We start from the raw sequence: 27,209 nt of genomic DNA, 5'->3' as shown, positions 1-27,209 counted from the left end.
AGAAGGGTTAGGGCAGCTGTTGTAGTTGGTGATCCGATCATTAGTCATGTAGATAGCTGGGTGGCTGCTGGACGCGAGGATCACTTGGTTACTTGCTTGCCTGGTGCAAAGGTGGTGGACCTCACATCTCACCTGGATAAGATTTTAGACAGTGCTGGGGACGAGCCTGTTGTCTTGGTACATGTGGATACCAATGACATAGGAATATCTGGGAAGGAGTTTCTGGAAGCCAAATTTAGGCTCTTCCAGATCCTCCAGGGTACCATTATCAGTAATGCTCCCATTCCACGTGCAGGACCTAAGAACCAGGCAGAGCTCCGAAGTCTCAATGCAGGGGTAGGAAGGATTTACATTTGTTAGGAACTGGGCAACGTTCTGGGGAAGGAGGAGCCTGTTCTAAAAAGGATGGACTTCACCTTAACCGGGATGGAACCAGGCTGCTGGCACTAACATTTAAAAGGGAGATAGAGCAGCTTTTAAAGTAGAATTTTGGGAGGGGGGGGGGGAGCGCATGGTTTGGAGTGAGGTATCCTTGAAGGCTACTATTATCACAGGACATTTAGGGAATACCAAAAGAGAGGTTTCAACAAAGGTGAAAGAAAGCGGGAAGTGTTTAAGGGTAGAACAGTGCAAAGGTTGCAAATTATCCCCGTCAACGGCTAAGCAGCTTGTAGATGCAAGAAAAACACACACTTTGAAGTGTCTGTATACAAAGTGGAGGAGTGGCCTAGTGGTTAGGGTGGTGGACTTTGGTCCTGGGGAACTGAGTTTGATTCCCACTTCAGGCACAGGCAGCTCCTTGTGACTCTGGGCAAGTCACTTAACCCTCCATTGCCGCATTGAGCCTGCCTTGAGTGGGAAAGCGCGGGGTACAAATGTAATAAAAATACATAGAAATATCAATAGAAATCAAACAAAATAAAACATGGAAAAGAAAATAAGATACCTTTTTTATTGGACATAACTTAATACATTTCTTGATTAGCTTTCGAAGGTTGCCCTTCTTCGTCAGATCAGAAATAAGCAAATGTGGTAGCAGATAGTATATATAAGTGAAACATCCAAGCATTACTTTGACAGTCTGACAGGGTGGGTGTGGGTAGGTGACACAGACAGATGCAGCTACCTCCACAACTCCAGCTTCCACCCTTCACATACAAAAAGATCCATTATTTACAGCCAAGCTACAGGATACCACCGTATCTGCTCGGACCCAGGGGATAGAGACAGACACCTTGAAACCCTGACTGCATCCTTCAAACAGAAAGGCTACAACCCCAAAATAATCTCCAAGAATATTGCCTCCTCCCTCAAAACACCCAGGGAAAATCTGCTACAGTACAAAGAAAAAAAAGCCACAGACAGAATCCCCCTTGTAGTGACATACAATCCAGAGCTGGAAAAACTGAGGAAAATCATAAGAGATCTACAACCTATACTCCAGGAGGATGAATTACTGAAAGAGATATTCCCATCCCCACCAGTACTGGCCTTCCGACAGCCACCCAACTTAAAACACAAGCTAATCAGAAGTAAACTCCCAAAACAGACTGAAAAGGAAAAGAAGGGCACATTTCCCTGCAATATATCCAGCTGCAAGCTATGCCAAACATTTCACAGGACCCCACAGTCATTCACAAAGGAAAAATATTCAACATAAAGGAATCTTTCACATGCTTATCTTCCAATGTGGTATATATCATTCTGTGTAAAAAATGTAACGAAGGATGCTATATTGGAGAAACAGGCCAGATGCTTAAGACAAGATTTAATCTACATAGACATCACATGAAAATAGCCGGTGCCAGTCAGGCCCCCACCCCTGTGGGCCAACACTTTACAAGACCGGAACACTGTACCAGTGATTTCATAGTAAGAATCCTGAAAGGTAACTTTAAAACAATATAGGAACGTAAGACCTTTCAAGTCAGAATGATTGAATATTTTGACACCCAACAGAAAGGACTTAAGAAGGACCTGGGTTTTCTAGCCCATTATAAACCATAAAGTTGTATTTCTCTGTTTATCACCCTTCTCTCACCTACCCACACCCATCCTGTTAGATTATCAATGAAATGCTTTGATGTCCCCATGCATACCCCCACCCTCCCAGACTGTCAAAGTAATGCTTGGATGTCTCACTCATATATACTATCTGCTACCTCATTTGCTTATTACCGATCTGAGGAAGAAGGGCAACCTTCGAAAGCTAATCAAGAAATGTATTAAGTTATGTCCAATAAAAAAGGTATCATCTTATTTTCTTTTCCATGTTTTATTTTGTTTGATTTCTATTGATAACCTATAAGGTTACCAGAATGTGGGAGGTGCTTTTTATAACCAATGATTTAGCATTTCTTCCCTACTATGACTATGTAGGGTAACATCCATGAGGTTATTTAAACTTTCGTTTGATTCCGTCCTCTATGTACCAATCCTCTTTGTTTATCTCACACATTTTTGCATTCTGCTACTGTTTTCATCTCCACCACCTCCACTGGGAGGCTACTCCAGGCATCTACCACCCTCTCCATAAAAAAAGTATTTCCTGATGTTACCCCTAAGTCTACCACTCTGAACCTTAGTTCCTGTCCTCTAGTTCTACTGTTCCCGGCTCTGGAAACCATCTGTCTCTACATTGATACCTTTCAAGTACCTAAACATCTGTATCTAATCTCCTTTCCTCTAGGGAATACATCTTCAGGTCTTCAAGCTTCTTCTCATACAAACCCCATACCATCTTCATCACCTTCCTCTGAAGAACTTCAAATCTTTTTTCGTTAGCGAGCTAATGGCCTCCGAAACTAACAAAATACTCCAAGTGGGTACAGGGGCATTAACACCTCCTTTCTTCTGTGCAGCCTAACATCCTTCTGCCTAGGCCACCACCTTGTCACATCATTTTGCAATTCTGAGATCCTCAGACACTATCACCCCTATGTCCCACTCCCTGTCTGTCCATATCAGCCTCTCTCTCCCTAGTATGTACAGCTCCTTTGGATTTCTACACCCCGGGTACATCACTCTACACTTCTTCACATTAAAAGACGCATAACTGTGTCCCAACGTACAGAGGTTGAGTGTTTTTCCCTTAATGCCGTTTCACTTTTTCTACTATAACAATGACGGCTTTATTATGATTTCATAAAATTAAATAAATCGATGCACACAGCTTCTTTTTTCTGATTTGAAGGGATCGCATATTGTGATGCTAAATTTTGTCTGCATTATTATTCAGGAATATAAAAAAACACACAACATTTTGGGATAATTTGTTAACATGAAGGATAGAAACCTTTCATCATATAACTGGACTAATACACTTTGGGGTGTGACACACCTTTATTAAGTTAACAAAAATATATTTATCCATTGATGCTATTGTAGCTGCTTAACCATTACATAGATTAGGCACTTGGTGGGGGGGGGGGGGGAAGGAAAGAACAGCTGCAGGTCAAAGCACAAGATCCCAACAGTCACATCAGCTTAGAGAATCATCAACACCTTGCAGATGAGTTCACCAAGAAAGAAAGAAAGAAAAAAAAAAAGTTTATTAAAAGAGAAGGGTCTGACATTACCTGCTGGGCTCCTTGGTGTAGTCGCTTCCCTCGCGCATAGTAGCCCAGTCCAGCCCACATCTGGTTCACTTCCTGGCAACAAAGAAAACAAGACGTCAGGTCTTCGGACTTCCCCTAACCCAAGTGCCAGTGAGCAAAATGTCAACGCTCCCTAGCTATCATGGAGAAGTAAGTATGGATGGACAGACAGACATGTTTGAAAGCTTCAAAGGAGATTCATGTAAACATCTGAAACCAATGTGCTTTCAAATCATACCTATGCTCTGTTGAAATATTACAGGCTGGGTCTCATCTCAACCGAGGTGAGTGGTAGAATAGCGCGGGATACACACTCTTAAATAAATAAAACCAAGTACGTAGGGGAAGTTTCAAATGTATGTAAATCAGCAGAAGTCTCACGGAATGAGGTTATTTGGATTTGATTGTAGCATATTTGTATTTAAACCTGACCCCATGCGAGGCCACCGGGAAAGCGTTTTCGTTCTTTCAAACCCTATGGAATGTTGGAAAGGAATTCTACATAAAGGGTTGAGAATGTCTCTCTGTTTATCTGTGGTTACAATCAAAGTGTATTACATATTCTATACAGGTACTTATTTTGTACCTGGAGCGACTGAGAGTTAAGTGACTTTCCCAGAGTCCCAGGGAGCTGAAAGTGGGAAGTGAACCCAGTTCCCCAGGATCAAAGCCCGCTGCACTAACGACTAGGCTACTCCTCCATTCCATAGGAGAGCTCATTTCAAACTGCCTCACACCTTTCTCTACTCTCTTGCCGACAGACACAGAGAAAATTAGGTGACATAAAGCCTCCCTCTCAAAAAAAACAAAACAAAAAGGACCAATACGTTTCCACGGCAGAAGAAGTTCCAGCTTTTGCAGCAAAACAACCGTGGTGGGAGCTGAACGTGTGACTGGAGCACAGTTGGCAGGGGAAAACGAAAAGGGTTTCTTTTTATGTATTTATTATTTGGTCAAGTTATCAAGTGCAGCTGATGGAGGGGGTAGAGCTGCTGCCGGATGAGGCACAAGGATTAGGAAGCCTTAGAATAAAGGAGTAATTATTCAGCCCCCCCCACCTCCTGCCCAGTTAAATCACTCTGACCCCATAGATATGTAGATACAGACAGAGATATCACTTAGCAATGCGCTTTGAAATCGTCAGTCAGGTCCCGGCCTGGGTCTTACCTCCAGTGATGCCTTTGCCAGGGCCTCCAATGTGGACCATTTCTAGGTTAGAGAGGACGCAAATCAGTTATTTATTTGTATCCCGCCTTAATCCAAAGCGGGTAACAATTAAAACACACATAAAATCTTAAAAACTAGACAGATCACAAGCAGATTTCATCATAAAAATTGTTACTCACAATCACTTAAACATTTGAAAATATTTCTCCATAAAAGCCTTCAAAAAATAAAGGTCTTCAAGAACTTTTTGACAATCGAGAAGGTGCATTAATGTCCGTTACTACATGTCCAGCATATAAGCAAGTGTTTCTCCACATTACAGAAAGAACTAGGATGGACAGAAATGTAAAAGTTCCCACAAAACTGAAGAAGAATCTCTCTGCAGCTGACTAAACAAATATCTTGTGGTTTGGCAATACTCTGGATGGTGTCCCTATGACAAACCTTGTTAAGCAGCTTTTACTGCCTTCTCTGGGACATGTTACGTCTATCCCTGAAGAGCCACCTCATAAGTACATAAGTATTGCCATACTGGGAAAGACCAAAGGTCCATCGAGCTCAGCATCCTGTTTCCAACAGTGGCCAATCCAGGTCACAAATACCCGGCAAGATCCCAAAAATGTACAAAACATTTTATACTGCTTATCCCAGAAATAGTGGATTTTCCCCAAGTCCATTTAATAACGGTCTATGGACTTTTCCTTTAGGAAGCCGTCCAAACCTTTTTTAAACTCTGCTAACCTAACCGCCTTTACCACATTCTCTGGCAACAAATTCCAGAGTTTAATTACACGTTGAGTGAAGAAATTTTTTCTCCGATTCGTTTTAAATTTACTACATTATAGCTTCATCGCATGCCCCCTTGTCCTAGTATTGTTGGAAAGCGTAAACAGACGCTTCACATCTACCCGTTCAACTCCACTCATTATTTTATAGACCTCTATCGTATCTCCCCTCAGCCGCCTTTTCTCCAAGCTGAAGAGCCCCAACCGCTTTACCCTTTCCTCATAGGAAAGTCGTCCCATCCCATTTATCATTTTCGTCGCCCTTCTCTGCACCTTTTCTAATTCCACTATATCTTTTTTGAGATGCGGCGACCAGAATTGAACACAATATTCTGTACTTAATACCTGGTTGTGTTTTCCTGTCCTTGTCTGTTCTGGAAAAAGCCACCCCTTCCTCTACCTCTGCCACGTATTAAGTACAGTATATAACCTCTCAAATAGAGAATTGACTGATACTGAGAAGAAGGTTCTTAGCAAAGGCTTGTCATTTATACCTACACCAAGATACGACGCATTCAAGACTAGAGTGGAATTTTTTTAATTCATACGAAAATTAAAAATAATTGAATTTTTTTCTAAAAAACCATCAGAATGTAGTGACCATTCAATCGTTAAAACCAATAGTAAATGGCTTCCACCTGGTAATACTCATCATTTGATTGAAACCTATGAAACTGTAGTACTTAAAGAAATAACAGCATTAGAAAAACAAGATAAAAAAAAAGAATGTACTACAACCTGACTAAAGAAGAAAATGCTGCGATTAAGGATCTACAAAAAGATCATAGCATTGTTATCAAACCGGCAGATAAAGGTGGAGCCATAGTCATTATGAATAGGGAAGATTATATTTGTGAAGTTAATAGACAACTTAATGACACTACCTTCTATAAACTTTTAGCAAGAAATCCTACAGAAAACATTCAGAAAGAAATTTCCACATTAGTCAAAATAGGCAGAGAAGCAAAATATCTAACAGAAAAGGAAGCCAATTTTCTAATAGCGAAAGAACCTGTGATACCGACAATATACATTTTACCCAAGATACATAAATCTCTGTCCAAACCCCCAGACAGACCTATTGTGTCGGCTTCTGGCTCACTTTTAGAACCATTGTCCATTTTCACTGATAAATTCTTACGTCCTCTGGTCTATAAGATTCCATCATACATACGAGACTCAGCAGATATGATCAATACACTTGAAACAATTCTACCAAGTGAAGACATGCTCTTAGTGACTCTCGATGTAGAGAGTCTCTATACCAACATTCCACAGGAAGAATCCATTGAAATTATCAAAGAACAATTACTTGAACAGAATACATTATCCAGGTTTCCAGTGCAATACATTATTGAATTGGCTACGATAGCACTCACCAAAAACTTTTTTTCATTCAAGGGTAAGTTCTACCATCAGATTAAGGGAACAGCTATGGGTGCAACTTTCACACCCTCTATTGCAAATCTATATGTAGCAGGTTTTGAGAAGAAATTTTTACCAGGAAATAAATATATGGCAAATGTATTTTTGTGGAAAAGATGCATAGATGATATCCTTATGATCTGGAAGGGAACAGAAAGTGATTTAAAAGATTTGCACAATTGGATAAATACCCTAGATACTAATCTCAAATTCCAAATGAACTACAATAACAAAACCATTCCCTTCCTGGACATTAATATATGTATCAAACAGAATAAATTTGTTACAGATGTTTATCGAAAACCCACCGATGTTAACAAATATTTACACTATGAAAGTTGTCACAGTAAAAGTCTGAAAACTAATCTACCCTACAGTCAATTTCTGAGACTAAGACGATTGTGCTCAGACTTGGAAACTCATGCATACAGATCCAAAGACATGTCCAGAAGATTTATAGAAAAGGGCTATCCACGAAAATGTATAAGAGAAGGCTTTCAGAAAGCCTCAAAATTCACAAGGGAAGCATTACTTAGGCCAAGCCGTAAAACAAATGAGGAAAAGATTGTATGCACATTACCTTTCACTAACATGTCTTATTCCATTGTCAGTATAATTAGGAAACATTGGCACTTACTGGAAAATTTAAAAATATTTGACCAAAAAAAAAACTTATTGTTGCATACAAACGAGAGAAGAATCTGAGAGATCTTCTCGTTCCATCCACATTACCGAATATAGTTGCACCACTAAGTAATCTTCCTAAAGGCCATTTTCGATGTGGTAAATGTTCTGTTTGTAATGTGAATATTAAGACTAAACATTTGTTTATACAATCAGCAAACAAGGAAATTAATTTGCAACATTTTTCTAACTGTCAAACAAGGAAAGTGATATATATCGCTATATGTCCCTGCAAACTAGCCTACATAGGCAAAACTAAGAGGAAACTCAATACTAGAATTATAGAACAAATCATTAGAAAAACCACTAGTAGAGCACTCACTGGTCTTAGGTCATAAGTTTGATGAGTATAAATTCTGTGTGATTTTTGTATATAAGAACAAGTGGAGAGGGGGCTCAGTAGACACATATTTGTTACGGAAAGAGCAAGAATTTATTTATAATTTAAACACCCTCCATCCACATGGCTTAAATGCTGATACAGACTTGTCCGTTTTTTTATGAGTCCTATTTTTAATAGCCTTTTCTATGATCATACGCCGTTCTACAGGTGTGCCAATTAAAAATGAGAGGGGCATCTAAGACACTCACCATACATTCAGTCTGCCCCTTCCCCCCCCCCTTTTTTGCCATCATTTCTTATCATTATTTTTCATCTATCCACTAATCCTTTTTTTGATCTTTTACTGACACCATTGTTGGTCACCAGATCTATTGATGCCATTTTTCGGCACCTAGATTCACGTTTATTTATTCATTTTTTTATTGTTTCCTTATACATTTTCGATATTTTTAGTTCCACTATTCACCGTACTATCCTGTCATTCACTTTATCACAAATCGGGTGTGACAATCGGTCCGTCGATAATGATATAAATTCACTTTGTGCCACTTTGATTTTTTATTAACTACTGAGTACTAACTACTAAATATCTACTGGATTTCACAGACTTTAATGCTCTAATAGTGACAGGTCTTTGCTTATTTATTTATCTATTCAGACGTTGTTAGTATTAGTGATGCTTTTGACCCTCTGCGTTCCGATTCGTTGGTCACTTGACCTTTTAGTTTTCTTTTAGAACATAGAAAAGAAACACTTATAGAAAGGAAATATTCTGTTTCGGTCATCCCTTTTATAAAACGAGCTTCCTGTAAAAGTTTGATATACAATTATCGTGACGTCACCAGCTGCAAAACTAATCTATTTACTACATTTCTTTAACATTCATTATTTTGCACGGCCCACCTCTTCATTAACTGTCACCAAATGTACTCTTTTAAGCGGCTTTTTTAATACATTTTTAATATAAAATATTGCGGGACCGCCACATCTTTAAGCCTGACCTTTGACCTTCTATTTCCTGTTTAAAACTTCCTTTGTTTGCTTCGGCGTTTTTTTCAGCGACCTCAGAGATACGTGACGGTAGCACTGGCTCTACGTAAGTAGCACTAATTTTTTAAAACTTCTGCAACGGTTAGCATCAAAATGGTTTTAAAAATATGAAAGATGTCACGATCGATTCCTTTATGAGAAGAATGACGCTATCGATCTTATGCAAGTAACATTTCTATTTCAGCAATTTCTCTATAGCAAACATTAAATGATTTTAAAAGTATGAAAGATGTCACTATCCATTCCCTTATGAGAAGAATATAGAATGACGCTATTGACAACGCATACATATTATCATTTTGCCTTCTTTGTTGTGAGTCTAGAACAATTTTTAAATTCAATTTTTTGATCCAACTTCTTTATTGCATTAGCAGATAACACTGATGTTTATCAAAAAAAATTCTTTTAAATACAAAATTCCTTTTTATCTTGTAGCTATTGACAGGACATTCTCAATACGCCTCATATTTGGCAGCAAAGGACTCTTGTATAGGTGGGTGTCTTAACCTCTGTTTGCCTGTTATTACATGTGCAGATAAATCACTATAATTATAGGATATAGCTGTTCTTTTTATTATTTGATTTTAATTTTTGTTCTTTTATTAATATTCAATATAATTTGAAATGATGTTATCTATCCATCTATATATGTATTTTCCAAACAACAGGTTTTTTATATAGAGCATGTTTTGGTATGTATCATTCTAGATTTATGTATGTACATTTATATAGACGATATATTTGTTGTATGTGCATATACATGTATGTGTGTATATATATATATATATATATATATATATATATATATTATATATGTTATTTTTATATATATGTTTTTTGATATTATAACAGACAATTTATATATGTTTTTTTATAGCCCCTGAAGCAGCCCAGTTGGGCGAAACACGGCGTGTGTCAGGCTGTTTGTATTTATATAAGAATTGTTATATTGTTTGAAATAAATTACATTTTTCTTTTTACACGATCTGCTCTTTTTTTGCTTTCCACCTTGGTCTTTAAGTCCCTAAATAGTTTGGGTTCTGTTCACTATGACTTGTTGAATTGTTCTATTTTTCTCAGACAACCAGAAGATAGAAATCCTTTTCTGTACCCAACTGTTAGACACATAACTTCAAAACGTAACCATGAACGTTCCTACTCACATCAGGTTACCTATGGTTAATTTTGCAAAAATCTGAAAACATTTTTATTTCAGGAATATCTAGTAGTAAATGTTATCTATGATGTGGTTATTTTATACTGATCTGTGCAAATGCATTTATGATTACTTTACTGTATGTTTGAGCAATGTTATTGTTCACCGCTTCAGACCCATTTGAGGAATTTAGCAGTACGTTGTGCAAGATTAGAGTACCAGCTCCATCTCTGGCCGTCTTCAAATCTAAGCTAAAAGCCCGCCTTTTTGATGCTGCTTTTAACTCCTAACCCTTATTCACTTGTTCAGAACCCTTATTTTATCATCCTCACTTTAATATTTCCTTATCTGTTGTTTGTCTGTCCTAATTAGATTGTAAGCTCTGTCGAGCAGGGACTGTCTCTTCATGTTCAAGTGTACAGCACTGCGTATGTCTAGTAGCGCTACAGAAATGATAAGTAGTAGTAGTAGTAGTAGTCTTTGGGATTTTGGAATGTTGATACTCTTTGGGATTCCGCACAGAATCTTGCTACTGTGGGATTCCGGAATCTTGCTACTCTTTGTCCTTATCTCTTGTTTGTCCTGTTTGTCTGTCCTAATTAGATTGTAAGCTCTGTCGAGCAGGGACTGTCTCTTCATGTTCAAGTGTACAGAGCTGCGTACGTCTAGTAGCGCTATAGAAATAAGTAGTAGTAGTAGTAGAGAGCTTCCCCAGGAACAGGACACACTAAATCCTGCATCTACATCAAAACCTCATGAGTCAAGAGAGGCAGCAGCAGTGAGGCTGGGAGGAGGCATCGAGCCGTGATCACACCTCTCACTGAAAGCAGACATCGCGCATCACTTACCTTCATCCACCTGTTGTAATAATCGATAACTGTGGCAACCTGCGTCTGCTGCAGCATCACTTCCGATACCCAAACTGTGGCCAGAGAAAACATGAAAGATCCCTGAATGCTAGACAAGGCTTTGCAGTCATGCTATGGGAGCCCCAAGACTTTCCACCCCAGAGTACAAAGACTCCTTTTCAACTTGCCCCTGCCCTTCACCCCCATGGTATGGAAGCCATGTGAAACCCTCCCACTCTGAGAGCATACGCTGAGTTTTCTACTCCAATGCCATTAAGAGCACACGGAGGTAGTTTATTGAGGTGAACTGTCTCTCATTTAACACTGTCAGAGGGATAGATCTTCTCGTTCTGAAAAGCATGTTCCTTCAAAATAAGGCAAAATGCATTCCTGGCTTCTTACAGAAGACTCCAGATATCGTTGTATCACAGAGCCCTGGCTCTCTGAAGCTGATTTAGTTATTCTGATTCAAATTTCTGGATCTCATAGAAAAATGCAAGCAGATAAAGACCATGTGGCCTATCCAGTTTGCCCAAACATGCCATCTACTCTCCCTATCACTCCCTTAGAGATCTATGTACTTGTCCCTAGCTTTCTTGAATTCAAATACTGTTTTTATCTCTAACACCTCCACCAGGAGGCCGTTCCACAAATTCACCACTCTTTCCTCTTTCTGTGAAGAAATATTTCCTCAAGTTACTTCTGAGTCTATCCCGAGTCTATCCCCTTTCACCTTCATCCTATGCCCCTCGTTCCAGAGCTTCCTTTCAACTGAAAGAGACTCACCTCCTGTGCATTTATGCCGCAGAGGTATTTCAACATCCATCATATCTCCCCTCTCCCACCTTTCTTCCAAAGTGTACATATTGAGATCTTGGTCCCCTTACCTGCATATGCTCTTCTGTTCACATTGGATTCTGCTGAGGCCTTAAAGGAAAGCAGAAAAGACACACTGAATACTATTGAGAAGCCAGAACCCCACAGACCCATGGAGGCACAGGGCTCAGGAATCAAAACCCACACAAAAATGTGGTCTTACCTGCTAATTTTGTTTTCCTTCAGTCTTACCAGACCAAAACGGACAGGTTTTGCCCTCTACCAGCAGATGAGGCAGAAAGCAAAGGTTACGCTCCCGCCCGTAACCTCCGTTCACAGGACAAATCCCTCCTCTCTGTACCCTTCTCCACCACCGCCAACTCCAGGCTCCGCTCATTCTGCCTCGCCTCACCCTATGCTTGGAACAACCTTCCTGAGCCCTTAAGCCAAGCCCCCTCCCTGCCCATCTTCAAGTATTTGCTTAAAACCCACCTCTTCAATGCTGCGTTCGGCACCTAACTCCTACCGTTCAGTAAATCCAGACGGCCCCAATTTGACTGCCCCTATCGGACTGACCGTTCACTTGTCTTTTAGATTGTAAGCTCTTTGAGCAGGGACTGTCCCTCTATGTTAAATTGTACAGCGCTGCGTAAGCCTAGTAGCGCTTTAGAAATGTTAAGTAGTAATAGTAGTAGTAGAGTTCCTGCCCAATGCAGGACACCATGCAGCTACAAATACAAATATGTGGTCATCCCTCCCCACCAACCCCCCCCCCCCCCCCCCCCCCCCACACACACACACAACAGCGGGCAGAGGGTTTCTAGATACTCCACAAGCCCATTCAGGGGAACACTGGGAAATGTCTCCAAGATAAAGAGAAAAACAAATTGCTTTCAAAGGACAGAAAATAATTCTGAGCTACCAGAAATAAACTAATCCTCGTCAGCATAGATTATTGACTGGTCTTGAAGTTCTCAAGAAAATTAGCAGGTAAGACCACATTTTCCTTCTTTATCCACCAGACCAGTCCAGAACAGATGGGATATAACAGAACACCAAATATACCAAGCCATCTCTCTGTCTCCTGCACGTGCAAAAGCGCGCTGACATCACTGTGAGTGTATGAGTGTCCAGCAGGGCCTCAATCCCTTTCTCTACTGCAACTGCACACCTGTCTTCCACTTCCTTCCCGCGGCCCTTCCTCCACGTATACACACACACAAAGTGTTTCCAGGTTCGTGATAAGCTGTCCTGCCATGGCGCCGACAAGTGCAGCTTCTCTGCAAGACTCGTTCACCTCCTCCTGTCTGCCTCTGCTGCCCTGGACCTGGAGTATGGCTGTGACCCAGGGCCACAAGCATTTTTGGGTCCCTGATTGGCTCTGCTCTGCCTCTTCAGCGACTCTCTCTCCCTGCCGGCGTCACCAGCAGTGGGCGTTGGCAATAGAGCTCCAATGCCCAAGAGCCCTGCACATCTCACAACATCTGGATCCTGGTGCCACCAGCCAGCCCTCAGGAGGCTTTTCTTCTCCAGAATCCAGGAATCAGCCTACCAAAAGCTCCAGCTCATCAACAGAGCTGCCCAAGATCTCTCAGCCCGGGTGAGCACTTTTCTCTGGTTATTTATACCCAACACAGCGTGGACAACCCCACAAGTATCGACACCCCAGATTACATCCTCCCTATCTCAGACAGCCTGAAAATCCTCGGCATCATAATGGACCGCAAATTAACACTAGAGAGCCAAGTGAAATCCACAACAAAGAAAATGTTCCACTCAATGTGGAAACTCAAACGTGTGAAACAATTCTTACAGAGGGAAACATTTTGCAACCTGATACAATCAATGGTACGAAGCCACGTAGACTACTGCAATGGAATTTATGCGGGATGTAAAGAACAAACCTTTAAAAAACTTTAGACTGCTCAAAACACGGCAGCCAGGCTCATATTTGGAAAAACGCAATTTGAAAGCACAAAACCCCTCCACGAAAAATTACACTGGCTCCCAATCAAAGAACGCATTGCCTTCAAAATCTGCACCCTGGTTCATAAAATTATCTACAGCGAAGCCCCTGGATACATGACAGACCTAATCGACTTACCAACCAGAAACACAACCGAATCAACACGACCCAAGCTGTAAAGGACGTCAATACAAATCTACCTACGCATCCAGTTTTTCCTACATAAGCACACAACTGTGGAACGCATTACCAAAAGCCTTGAAAACGACGTACGACCACCTGAACTTCCGGAAATCACTAAAAACCAACCTGTTTAAAAAGGCATACCCTACCGATCCAACTTAATCTCGGCAACACAACCAAACTAAAGCACGTAATGGACATAACAGAACTCTTCCGTTGTACGATTCCTAATGTGGCTGTACCATATGAACCGTATCTTCGCACAACATCACATTGTATTTGTTCACACCGGAGTCTGCAAAGGCCTCTCCCGGTACTATGTAAGCCACATTGAGCCTACAAATAGGTGGGAAAATGTGGGATACAAATGTAACAAAAAAATAAACAAATATTTATAGTATAAAGAACCTAGTGTGTGTACAGGACACTTCAAAGCGGACTGCGCAGATAATCCCAAGCCTGCATTAAAAAGCGTTCCAGTTCTGAAGCTGGTGGCTTATGTGGCCGGCTACAGTCCTACAAAGGGGGGGCCACGCAGTTGCTGCAGCACAGAAAGTTACTGATCATTTATCAAGTAAGGAAGCAGATATGTTGCCACAACACTACAGCACCCCAGTAACTGTGAATCAGACCCAGGTAGCTGGACTTGTGGACACTGGCTCTAGCATGATTTTATTACGACCAAAGCTAGTGCCGGAAGATGCTATTCTTCCACTACTACTACTACTACTATTTAGCATTTCTATAGCGCTACAAGGCATACGCAGCGCTGCACAAACATAGAAGAAAGACAGTCCCTGCTCAAAGAGCTTACAATCTAATAGACAAAAAATAAAGTAATCAAATCAAATCAATTAATGTGAACGGGAAGGAAGAGAGGAGGGTAGGTGGAGGCGAGTGGTTACAAGTGGTTACGAGTCAAAAGCAATGTTAAAGAGGTGGGCTTTCAGTCTAGCTTTAAAGGTGGCCAAGAATGGGGCAAGACGTAGGGGCTCAGGAAGTTTATTCCAGGCGTAGGGTGCATCGAGACAGAAGGCGTGAAGTCTGGGGTTGGCAGTAGTGGAGAAGGGAACACATAAGAAGGATTTATCCATGGAGCGGAGTGCACGGGAAGGGGTGTAGGGAAGGACGAGTGTGGAGCAGCAGAGTGAGTACATTTATAGGTTAGTAGAAGAAGTTTGAACAGGATGCGAAAACGGATAGGGAGCCAGTGAAGGGTCTTGAGGAGAGGGGTAGTATGAGTAAAGCGACCCTGGCGGAAGACGAGACGGGCAGCAGAGTTTTGAACCGATTGGAGAGGGGAGAGGTGCACTGAGGAGGTAGTGTTAGCCACTGGAACCAGAGAGACTGTAGCCATTGCTCGAGTATTCCTGGAATGGGGTACCAAGCCTGGATACAGAGAAGTAGGAATAATGAAAATTATGCCGGTACCAATGCTGTGTGGAACCGACATGGGTCCAATGAACATTACCCTTGATAGTGGATGCTTAAGTGGAAAACACAAGAATAAAAAGGGAAAGAAAAGGACCTGGACCCTCCACATATTGCCCAGGTGCCAAGCACAGGAAAACACCTCGCCTACTGAGCCTCAACTGGGCCCAGGAGTCACTGACAAACTCCAGAAGAGGTTATACAGTACGGACAGCATACTTAGGAATTCACAAGCCTTTGTTGTATGCCTCCATCTGCTGGTAGAGGCACATAACCCATCTGTTCTGAACTGGTCTGGTGGATGATGAGGAAGCAGAGATACTGTGATTTCCTTATAACTTATAGAATGGAAGCTGCTGATTCTCACAGCTTACACGTGTGGTAGGCTGTGTGTAGGACGGTGCTCCCTAGTCACAACCTCTGCAATACCCCATTTCATCAGCACCCATGGGACATGCTCCTCTTTCCTGCCTCTGGGCTGGTGCATATTCGGAGGAACAAACAAGAGCTTTTAACAAGCTGCTGTGTACCTGCTTTCTCCAGGGAAGATTCCGCTTGTGCACCTCATACCAAGACAGCAAATTCCTTCTGAATGAAGCAATTTCCAGTGCATCAGTGAACAAATGGAAGGATGAGGGATGATCAGATCCTGGGTAGGACATGTCTGTTACAGGAAAACAAGGGATAAGACAACTGAGGGTTTGACCCGACAAGTGCCCCATCTCCTATACTCATACAGTAGACTCCCTTCACCCACCAGCCTGTAACAGAAGCCACTTAAATGAAGCAAGAACTCAGCAGTGCTCATACACTGACACCTAGTGGTTGGCTAAAGCACAGCTGTGGATGTATCTCTGGACAGAAAAGCATTGTGTTCTCATGGCTGTAAGTGGCCTCTGCTGTCTTGCCTTGTATGTGTCAGATGTCACTCAGTGATGGGGCTCTGTGACTGTGTGTGTGAGACTCTACACAAAACATGCGAGTGAAGTAAATGCTAAAGCTCCTGCCTACTCTGCTTCTGAGGTTATCTCTGGGATTAACAGTGTGTTACAAAAACTCAACTAACAAAAGCACAAGACTTTGGTCTGGACCTAATTCTCATTTCTAAGCCAAACTTTGCAGTGTAGGATTACCCTCCCCATGTCTCCAAGAGCACTCTCTGTAATGGACAGTAATTGCACATTCCTTACCCCTCCCCACACACACATGCATTGCTGCTGCTCTCTCTATAATGGACAGTTATTGCATGTTCCTACCCCCTGTCACATAACGCCTTATCGTTACCCCTAGCACCCACCTGGGGTTAACCCTGTGGTCACCTGGAGGTCTGGTCCAGCACTGCCTAGGGCCACCTGCACCCCTATACCCCCCATCCACCTGCTATGTCCCACTTGACTCTGGACAAGTTCTCCCACCCGCAAGTTGTTTCCCTACTGGTTTCTAGGGGCACTGGGGCCACAATCCTAGGGGGTCCCACAGTTCCCAGAAAACATCCACAGACCGAGAACAGAAACTGAGAAGATTCTTAGTCAGTCCAGGACAACAGAACTAATAAAAAAACGTAGAACAGTGAACAGTAAAAGTTTAAATAGCAAATAGGAACAGATAAAACAACAAGGATTTGGTGTTAAATCTACACGAACACATTTTACTACCTAAGTAGTACATGAGGAAGTCAGGAAAAAGAAACTGCTCACAGGAACTGAACAGGGCCTCAGCACAGAGGTCTCCTCTCTAGCACATTCTGGGCTAGGTCTTTGGCTTCAGGGCCAATCAGGGCACAGAGCATTAGCACTAAGGATGTTTCACCAATGTCACTGCAGATTACTTTTGGGGAATGTAGCTAAAAAGAAAACAGACCTTTGTTACACCTATAATATAGAGGTCAAACACCACCTGCTGGCCAACCAAGGGAAATACCCTGAAGGGAAAAAGTGTCATAGGGCAGCAATACTAATCACAAAGCATGGGAGCCCCCTGTTCTGACCCCCCCCCCCCCCAAAAAAAAACACACACACTGATGCTGATGCTCCTGCTCTCTGTAATGGGCAGTTATTGCACCTTCCTGCCCCCCACCCCTCCTTTACTACTGCTGCTTTCTCTGTAATGGACAGTTTATTGCAAATTCCTACCCCTCATACACATTCACTGCTGCTGCTCCTATTCTTCCTATAATTGATAGTTATTGCATGTTCCTGCCCCCCCCCCCCCACACATACACACACATGCACTGCTGCTCTCTCTGTAATGGCCAGTAATTGCACATTCCTCCCCCCACCCTCCACACACATGCACTGCTGCTGCTCCTATTCTTCCTATAATTGATAGTTATTGCATGTTCCTGCCCCCCCCCACACACACATATGCACTGCTGCTCTCTCTGTAATGGCCAGTAATTGCACATTCCTCCCCCCACCCTCCACACACATGCACTGCTGCTGCTCCTATTCTTCCTATAATTGATAGTTATTGCATGTTCCTGCCCCCCCCCCCACACACATATGCACTGCTGCTCTCTCTGTAATGGCCAGTAATTGCACATTCCTCCCCCCACCCTCCACACACATGCACTGCTGCTGCTCCTATTCTTCCTATAATTGATAGTTATTGCATGTTCCTGCCCCCCCCCCCACACACACACACATGCACTGCTGCTCTCTCTGTAATGGCCAGTAATTGCACATTCCTTCCCCCCACATGCACTGCTGCTGCTCCTATTCTTCCTATAATTGATAGTTATTGCATGTTCCTGCCCCCCCCCCCCCCCACACACATATGCACTGCTGCTCTCTCTGTAATGGCCAGTAATTGCACATTCCTCCCCCCACCCTCCACACACATGCACTGCTGCTGCTCCTATTCTTCCTATAATTGATAGTTATTGCATGTTCCTGCCCCCCCCCCCACACACATATGCACTGCTGCTCTCTCTGTAATGGCCAGTAATTGCACATTCCTCCCCCCACCCTCCACACACATGCACTGCTGCTGCTCCTATTCTTCCTATAATTGATAGTTATTGCATGTTCCTGCCCCCCCCCCACACACACATGCACTGCTGCTCTCTCTGTAATGGCCAGTAATTGCACATTCCTCCCCCCACCCTCCACACACATGCACTGCTGCTGCTCCTATTCTTCCTATAATTGATAGTTATTGCATGTTCCTGCCCCCCCACACACACACATGCACTGCTGCTCTCTCTGTAATGGCCAGTAATTGCACATTCCTTACCCCCACATGCACTGCTGCTGCTCCTATTCTTCCTATAATTGATAGTTATTGCATGTTCCTGCTTCCCTCCTCCTCCACATACACACATGCACTGCTGCTTTCTCTATAATGGGCAGTTCCTGTCCCTCCCCTCACACACATGCACTGTTTCAGCTCTTCCTGTAACTTCTTACACAAACCTTGTACTGTTTGCGCGGTACCAACAAAATCACCGTCACATTCCATCTTACAAAATTCCCGGGAAAAAAAACCCATATCCCATACAGTAATTGGTCAATGCCAATCTCTACCAGCCAATCCAGCAAGGGGATATAGGTGTCCAATCAGAATCCTAAAACAACACGCGCAGGAGCGGAAGTACCCGGCAATCTTGAGATAACCTCTTTGGGACCAAGGAGGGTGTAGACAACAGGAGACAGGGTGTTCCTATGTACTGCATTATACGGGCTGAAGCCAGTAGGCGGAGCTTGCCGGCGGTAGGCGGGGCTTTAGTTCACCCAAAACAATAGCCAAAGATAATTAGAAATAAGGGACTGCAAGTTATATATTGAAAACAGAACCTGCAGTTTACACTCCAATATTATGGAGAACTCTTGTTTAAAGAAAGATAAGTTTTGAAAGGCAACCACACTTTGTCAAAATATAAGGAATTTCTAACTTTGATGGCTAAAGATAATTCATATTTGTGTAAATAGAATGCCACCAAAAGTGAGAATTAAGAAAGGAATTATCCTTCCAATTTGCTAAAACCATTTTGAAACCTATAGCAATTAACGTATCACACAGTTTGGAGGAGTGTATTTGTCTAAAACATTTTCAATAACAGGCAAACCAAATTAAAAGCACTTCAGACAAATTAAAAATAGCAGAAATCACATGCCAAATATTATTCCAAAATTTGAGGGTTTTAGAACAATCAAAAAGAATATGGTTGAAGGTTCCTATAGCTGATTTACAAGACCAACACAGACATAACATAGGTAGATATAAAACAGCTTTAACAAATATTGTAATACACACATGGATTATTCTGTTTTTAGGCATGTTTCAGGGACAACTGGTTTTATAAGTCAAAATACAAATAAATATTTTGTTTCATGCAGATCTCTTTTGTTTAAACATAACTAAATGGGCTATAAGCACCTAATGCAGTCCATTGGTTTTCTTGAATTTTGTTCTTTTGATGACTTATACTGTGCCAGAACTGAAAACTCTTATCGCTTCTATCTGGTCAATAATAAAAGGAGCTTATTATTAACACTATCCATCCTAAAAGGTTGCTTTGTGGCTGTACATGAGGAATTGTGATATTGAATACATAAGTGTATGTTTGTGTCCCTAGTCATGCATCCAAAGGTTATATAATCCTATCAAGAAAGCCAGTTATTCATAACCACAGAGGCATGGTATGGTCACATTTTCAATATGGTAATACTAGGGTCTAGCTAAAGAACAGGTTATTTTGAGTTAGGTTTCACAGGACCAAACTTGCTTTAGTTGTGCCATCACTATCCAGCGGGTAAGCAATGTCTTAAAAGGTGGAGGATAAAGGATTTTTTTTTTTTTACATTTTGTCTCACATTATCCCAAGCAAACTTGGTTTCAAAGTGGCTTACATTTGAAAATACAGAGAGACAGAATAATAGAATTCAGTTATATAATGAAAGCAAGTACATAGGTATGTCTGAAACATTTAACAAATATGAGATTTATTTTATTTGTTGCATTTGTATCCCACATTTTCCCACCTATTTGCAGGCTCGATGTGACTTACAATTTTCCGTCATGGCTTATGTCATTTCAGAAAACATATACAATTGGTAATATATATAGAACATGAATGCTAAATGAACAGTCAGGTAAAAAAGGGAGAATATACAGTTGGTATCACATATTGAACATGGATTGCATATTAAAATTATACAATACGATATAGGGAGATCATAATCCAATTGTTAAGTAAATGATGGTGATTTACAGTTCCAATTATAAGTCATTATGATATGTCTTATTAAAGAGATGTGTTTTCAGTGCCTTACGGAAGTTAATTAGGTTACGAATTATTTTCAAGTCCATTGGTAGAGCATTCCACATTTCTGAACTAAAGTATTTTATTTTATTTATTTGTAGCATTTGTATCCCACATTTTCCTACCAATTTGCAGGCTCAATGTGACTTACATTTGCCATAATGGCGATTGCCATTTCCGGGTATGAAAAGCTGGATGCATGTATTAATCTATATTTTAGACCTTATATATACCATATATACCCAGCTGGGCATTTAAAAGGCTGTCGTTTAATGATGCTGCATGTTCAGAAATCACAGCCATAAGTATAGACAGTTATTCAAATATTATCACATGCATTACACCAGAACAGGCATCCATACACACACTGCAAAAATAAGCAACAACTTCTACAGAGTACATCCAAAATTTCATTTTTATTTTCATCTTCCAAAATTCCAGACAGCAGATATACAGCTCAGAAGGACCCAAAGCAGTCCAAAACAAACAAAAAACAAAAACAAACAAACAATTGTTCACGCACCCTTAGGATTCACCCTTGGGGTTAAAAAGCAAAACTATGTGCATGTAAGAACTGGATAAATGAATTAAAACAAAGTTTACAGCAAATGCTCTTAATATGTAAAACATGGTAATGTAACAGTGATGGAATATTCACATAGCAAACACCCTGAGCCAACAGATTTATTTTCCATTTAACATAATTAACTTTGAACTTGGCTGCTAATAATGTGCTGAATTGGACAGTGTTTGCACATTTAGACTGTCTCTGTACAGAACTTCTGCATGAAGGAAACCCCTACCTAATTATTCAAAATATATTTATTTTTATTACATTTGTACCCCATGCTTTCCCACTCATGGCAGGCTCAATGTGGCTTACATGGGGCAATGGGAGGTTAAGTGACTTGCCCAGAGTCACAAGGAGCTGCCTGTGCCTGAAGTGGGAATTGAACTCAGTTCGTCAGGACCAAAGTCCACCACCCTAACCACTAGGCCACTCCTCCACTCTGAAGAATAGTAGTAATAATAAAAAAAATGAGTGCATTTTTATAATATACCACTGCCAGCCACAAAATAAAAAGGAGCAAGTTCACACATGCCAGCTTTTTCTTTTGATGTAGGCACAGGAAAAAAAAGATGTTAAATGCTCCCAGTTTCAACCTAATTAATTGTACTTATAAATAGTAAGTCTGATTGTTAAGCATAACATGATGTCTGTTTTGGTGTACCTTTACTAAGTGAAAACGCCTCTGTAACCAGCCCCTCCAAATGACACAATGATTTAAAATGTAGAACAAAGTACTGTAACTGATGAAACCAACTCTTCCTCTGTGCACATCCGTATGCTGCACAAGCCGGTATGTTTGAAAATATAAATGAGATGAAATAAAAATGCCACCAACAACAAAGAACAACCAGCAGCTGATAGGTTTGCTTGCTTTGTTTTGAGTAAATAGCAATGACGGCTGCGAGGGGAAGTGGAAAGAGAGAATAACCAACTTGGTTACAGTGGACTAGTTAGGCTCACTTCCACTCCTGTCTATTAAACCTCCTTGCCGCAGCTCATAGGTTTGTTCGCTTTGTTTTGAGTGTACTAGATATGACGGCTACGCGGGAGAGTGGAAACAGAGATTAGGCTCACTTCCACTCCTGTCTATTAAACCTCCTTGAAGCAGCTCAAAGGTTTGTTCGCTTTGTTTTGAGTGTACTAGATATGACGGCTACGCGGGAGAGTGGAAACAGAGATTAGGCTCACTTCCACTCCTGTCTATTAAACCTCCTTGCCGCAGCTCATAGGTTTGCTTGCTTTGTTTTGAGTGTACTAGATATGACGGCTACGCGGGGGAGAGGAAACAGAGATTAGGCTCACTTCCACTCCTGTGTATTAAACCTCCTTGAAGCAGCTCAAAGGTTTGTTCGCTTTGTTTTGAGTGTACTAGATATGACGGCTACGCGGGAGAGTGGAAACAGAGATTAGGCTCACTTCCACTCCTGTCTATTAAACCTCCTTGCCGCAGCTCATAGGTTTGTTCGCTTTGTTTTGAGTGTACTAGATATGACGGCTACGCGGGGGAGTGGAAACAGGGATTAGGCTCACTTCCACTCCTGTCTATTAAACCTCCTTGCAGCAGCTCATAGGTTTGTTCGCTTTGTTTTGAGTGTACTAGATATGACGGCTACGCGGGGGAGTGGAAACAGAGATTAGGCTCACTTCCACTCCTGTCTATTAAACCTCCTTGCAGCAGCTCATAGGTTTGCTTGCTTTGTTTTGAGTGTACTAGATATGACGGCTACGCGGGGGAGTGGAAACAGAGATTAAGCTCACTTCCACTCCTGTCTATTAAACCTCCTTGCAGCAGTTCATAGGTTTGCTTGCTTTGTTTTGAGTGTACTAGAGATGACAGCTAAGCGGGGGAGTGGAAACAGAGATTAGGCTCACTTCCACTCCTGTCTATTAAACCTCCTTGCAGCAGCTCATAGGTTTGCTTGCTTTGTTTTGAGTGTACTAGATATGACGGTTACGCGGGGGAGTGGAAACAGAGATTAGGCTCACTTCCACTCCTGTCTATTAAACCTCCTTGCAGCAGTTCATAGGTTTGCTTGCTTTGTTTTGAGTGTACTAGATATGACAGCTAAGCGGGGGAGTGGAAACAGAGATTAGGCTCACTTCCACTCCTGTCTATTAAACCTCCTTGCAGCAGCTCATAGGTTTGCTTGCTTTGTTTTGAGTGTACTAGATATGACAGCTACGCGGGGGAGTGGAAACAGAGATTAGGCTCACTTCCACTCCTGTCTATTAAACCTCCTTGCAGCAGTTCATAGGTTTGCTTGCTTTGTTTTGAGTGTACTAGATATGACGGCTACGCGGGGGAGTGGAAACAGAGATTAGGCTCACTTCCACTCCTGTCTATTAAACCTCCTTGCAGCAGTTCATAGGTTTGTTTGCTTTGTTTTGAGTGTACTAGATATGACGGCTACGTTGGGGAGTGGAAACAGAGATTAGGCTCACTTCCACTCCTGTCTATTAAACCTCCTTGCAGCAGTTCATAGGTTTGCTTGCTTTGTTTTGAGTGTACTAGATATGACGGCTACGCGGGGCAGTGGAAACAGAGATTAGGCTCACTTCCACTCCTGTGTATTAAACCTCCTTGAAGCAGCTCAAAGGTTTGTTCGCTTTGTCTTGAGTGTACTAGATATGTCGGCTACGCGGGAGAGTGGAAACAGAGATTAGGCTCACTTCCACTCCTGTCTATTAAACCTCCTTGCCGCAGCTCATAGGTTTGTTCGCTTTGTTTTGAGTGTACTAGATATGACGGCTATGCGGGGGAGTGGAAACAGAGATTAGGCTCACTTCCACTCCTGTCTATTAAACCTCCTTGCAGCAGCTCATAGGTTTGTTCGCTTTGTTTTGAGTGTACTAGATATGACGGCTACGCGGGGGAGTGGAAACAGAGATTAGGCTCACTTCCACTCCTGTCTATTAAACCTCCTTGCAGCAGTTCATAGGTTTGCTTGCTTTGTTTTGAGTGTACTAGATATGACGGCTACGCGGGGGAGTGGAAACAAGAGATTAGGCTCACTTCCACTCCTGTCTATTAAACCTCCTTGCAGCAGCTCAAAGGTTTGTTTGCTTTGTTTTGAGTGCACTAGATATGACGGCTACACGGGACAGTGGAAACAGAGATTAGGCTCACTTCCACTCCTGTCTATTAAACCTCCTTGCAGCAGTTCATAGGTTTGCTTGCTTTGTTTTGAGTGTACTAGATATGTCGGCTACGCGGGGGAGTGGAAACAGAGATTAGGCTCACTTCCACTCCTGTCTATTAAACCTCCTTGCAGCAGTTCATAGGTTTGCTTGCTTTGTTTTGAGTGTACTAGATATGACGGCTACGCGGGGGAGTGGAAACAGAGATTAGGCTCACTTCCACTCCTGTCTATTAAACCTCCTTGCAGCAGTTCATAGGTTTGCTTGCTTTGTTTTGAGTGTACTAGATATGACGGCTACGCGGGGGAGTGGAAACAGAGATTAGGCTCACTTCCACTCCTGTCTATTAAACCTCCTTGCAGCAGCTCAAAGGTTTGTTTGCTTTGTTTTGAGTGTACTAGATATGACGGCTACACGGGACAGTGGAAACAGAGATTAGGCTCACTTCCACTCCTGTCTATTAAACCTCCTTGCAGCAGTTCATAGGTTTGCTTGCTTTGTTTTGAGTGTACTAGATATGACGGCTACGTGGGGGAGTGGAAACAGAGATTAGGCTCACTTCCACTCCTGTCTATTAAACCTCCTTGCAGCAGTTCATAGGTTTGCTTGCTTTGTTTTGAGTGTACTAGATATGACGGCTACGTGGGGGAGTGGAAACAGAGATTAGGCTCACTTCCACTCCTGTCTATTAAACCTCCTTGCAGCAGTTCATAGGTTTGCTTGCTTGGTTTTGAGTGTACTAGATATGACGGCTACGCGGGGGAGTGGAAACAGAGATTAGGCTCACTTCCACTCCTGTCTATTAAACCTCCTTGCAGCAGTTCATAGGTTTGCTTGCTTTGTTTTGAGTGTACTAGATATGTCGGCTACGCGGGGGAGTGGAAACAGAGATTAGGCTCACTTCCACTCCTGTCTATTAAACCTCCTTGCAGCAGTTCATAGGTTTGCTTGCTTTGTTTTGAGTGTACTAGATATGACGGCTACGCGGGGGAGTGGAAACAGAGATTAGGCTCACTTCCACTCCTGTCTATTAAACCTCCTTGCAGCAGTTCATAGGTTTGCTTGCTTTGTTTTGAGTGTACTAGATATGACGGCTACGCGGGGGAGTGGAAACAGAGATTATGCTCACTTCCACTACTGTCTATTAAACCTCCTTGCAGCAGCTCAAAGGTTTGTTTGCTTTGTTTTGAGTGTACTAGATATGACGGCTACACGGGACAGTGGAAACAGAGATTAGGCTCACTTCCACTCCTGTCTATTAAACCACCATGCAGCAGCTCGTAGGTTTGCTTGCTTTGTTTTGAGTGTACTGGATGACGGCTGCTCAGGGGTAGTAGAAACAGAGATTTACCAAATTGGCTTCCTCGCTTACAGTGGACTAGATAGACTCACTTCCACTCCTGTCTATTAAACCACCATGCAGCAGCTCATAGGTTTGCTTGCTTTGTTTTGAGTGTACTGGATGACGGCTGCTCAGGGGTAGTAGAAACAGAGATTTACCAAATTGGCTTCCTCGCTTACAGTGGACTAGATAGACTCACTTCCACTCCTGTCTATTAAACCTCCTTGCAGCAGTTCATAGGTTTGCTTGCTTTGTTTTGAGTGTACTAGATATGACGGCTACGCGGGGGAGTGGAAACAGAGATTAGGCTCACTTCCACTCCTGTCTATTAAACTTCCTTGCAGCAGCTCAAAGGTTTGTTTGCTTTGTTTTGAGTGTACTAGATATGACGGCTACACGGGACAGTGGAAACAGAGATTAGGCTCACTTCCACTCCTGTCTATTAAACCTCCTTGCAGCAGTTCATAGGTTTGCTTGCTTTGTTTTGAGTGTACTAGATATGACGGCTACGCGGGGGAGTGGAAACAGAGATTAGGCTCACTTCCAGTCCTGTCTATTAAACCTCCTTGCAGCAGTTCATAGGTTTGCTTGCTTTGTTTTGAGTGTACTAGATATGACGGCTACGCGGGGGAGTGGAAACAGAGATTAGGCTCACTTCCACTCCTGTCTATTAAACCTCCTTGCCGCAGCTCATAGGTTTGCTTGCTTTGTTTTGAGTGTACTAGATATGACGGCTACGCGGGGGAGTGGAAACAAAGATTAGGCTCACTTCCACTCCTGTCTATTAAACCTCCTTGCAGCAGCTCGTAGGTTTGCTTGCTTTGTTTTGAGTGTACTGGATGACAGCTGCGTGGGGGAGTGGAAATAGAGACTAACCAAATTGGCTTCCTTGCTTACAGTGGACTAGATAGACTCACTTCCACTCCTGTCTATTAAACCACCATGCAGCAGCTCGTAGGTTTGCTTGCTTTGTTTTGAGTGTACTGGATGACGGCTGCTCAGGGGTAGTAGAAACAGAGATTTACCAAATTGGCTTCCTCGCTTACAGTGGACTAGATAGACTCACTTCCACTCCTGTCTATTAAACCTCCTTGAAGCAGCTCAAAGGTTTGCTCGCTTTGTTTTGAGTGTACTAGATATGACGGCTACGCGGGGGAGTGGAAACAGAGATTAGGCTCACTTCCACTCCTGTCTATTAAACCTCCTTGCAGCAGTTCATAGGTTTGCTTGCTTTGTTTTGAGTGTACTAGATATGACGGCTACGCGGGGGAGTGGAAACAGAGATTAGGCTCACTTCCAGTCCTGTCTATTAAACCTCCTTGCAGCAGTTCATAGGTTTGCTTGCTTTGTTTTGAGTGTACTAGATATGACGGCTACGCGGGGGAGTGGAAACAGAGATTAGGCTCACTTCCACTCCTGTCTATTAAACCTCCTTGCAGCAGTTC

The 27,209-nt window shown here is 42.2% G+C and overlaps 1 protein-coding gene across 1 annotated transcript in view; it reads right to left on the bottom strand.

The window, feature by feature from the left end:
* The window catches only part of MUTYH (mutY DNA glycosylase), a 37,432-nt gene extending 18,514 nt beyond the window's left edge, over positions 1–18,918 (bottom strand). The window contains exons 1-6 of the mRNA XM_030206205.1: positions 18,864–18,918; positions 15,981–16,114; positions 11,942–11,981; positions 11,055–11,128; positions 4,764–4,805; positions 3,579–3,650 (exon numbers count right to left, since the gene is read on the bottom strand). Of these exons, the coding sequence (XP_030062065.1) occupies positions 3,579–3,650; positions 4,764–4,805; positions 11,055–11,128; positions 11,942–11,981; positions 15,981–16,114; positions 18,864–18,909 (408 nt within the window). The 5' untranslated portion in view covers positions 18,910–18,918. The remainder of the gene's footprint in view (positions 1–3,578; positions 3,651–4,763; positions 4,806–11,054; positions 11,129–11,941; positions 11,982–15,980; positions 16,115–18,863) is intronic.
* Between the last annotated feature and the right edge of the window lie 8,291 nt (positions 18,919–27,209).

Source organism: Microcaecilia unicolor, chromosome 6, assembly GCF_901765095.1.
Source record: "Microcaecilia unicolor chromosome 6, aMicUni1.1, whole genome shotgun sequence".
Lineage (NCBI taxonomy): Eukaryota > Metazoa > Chordata > Amphibia > Gymnophiona > Siphonopidae > Microcaecilia > Microcaecilia unicolor.
Note: the sequence above shows the minus strand (reverse complement) of the source record. Positions and strands in the feature narration are given on the sequence as shown.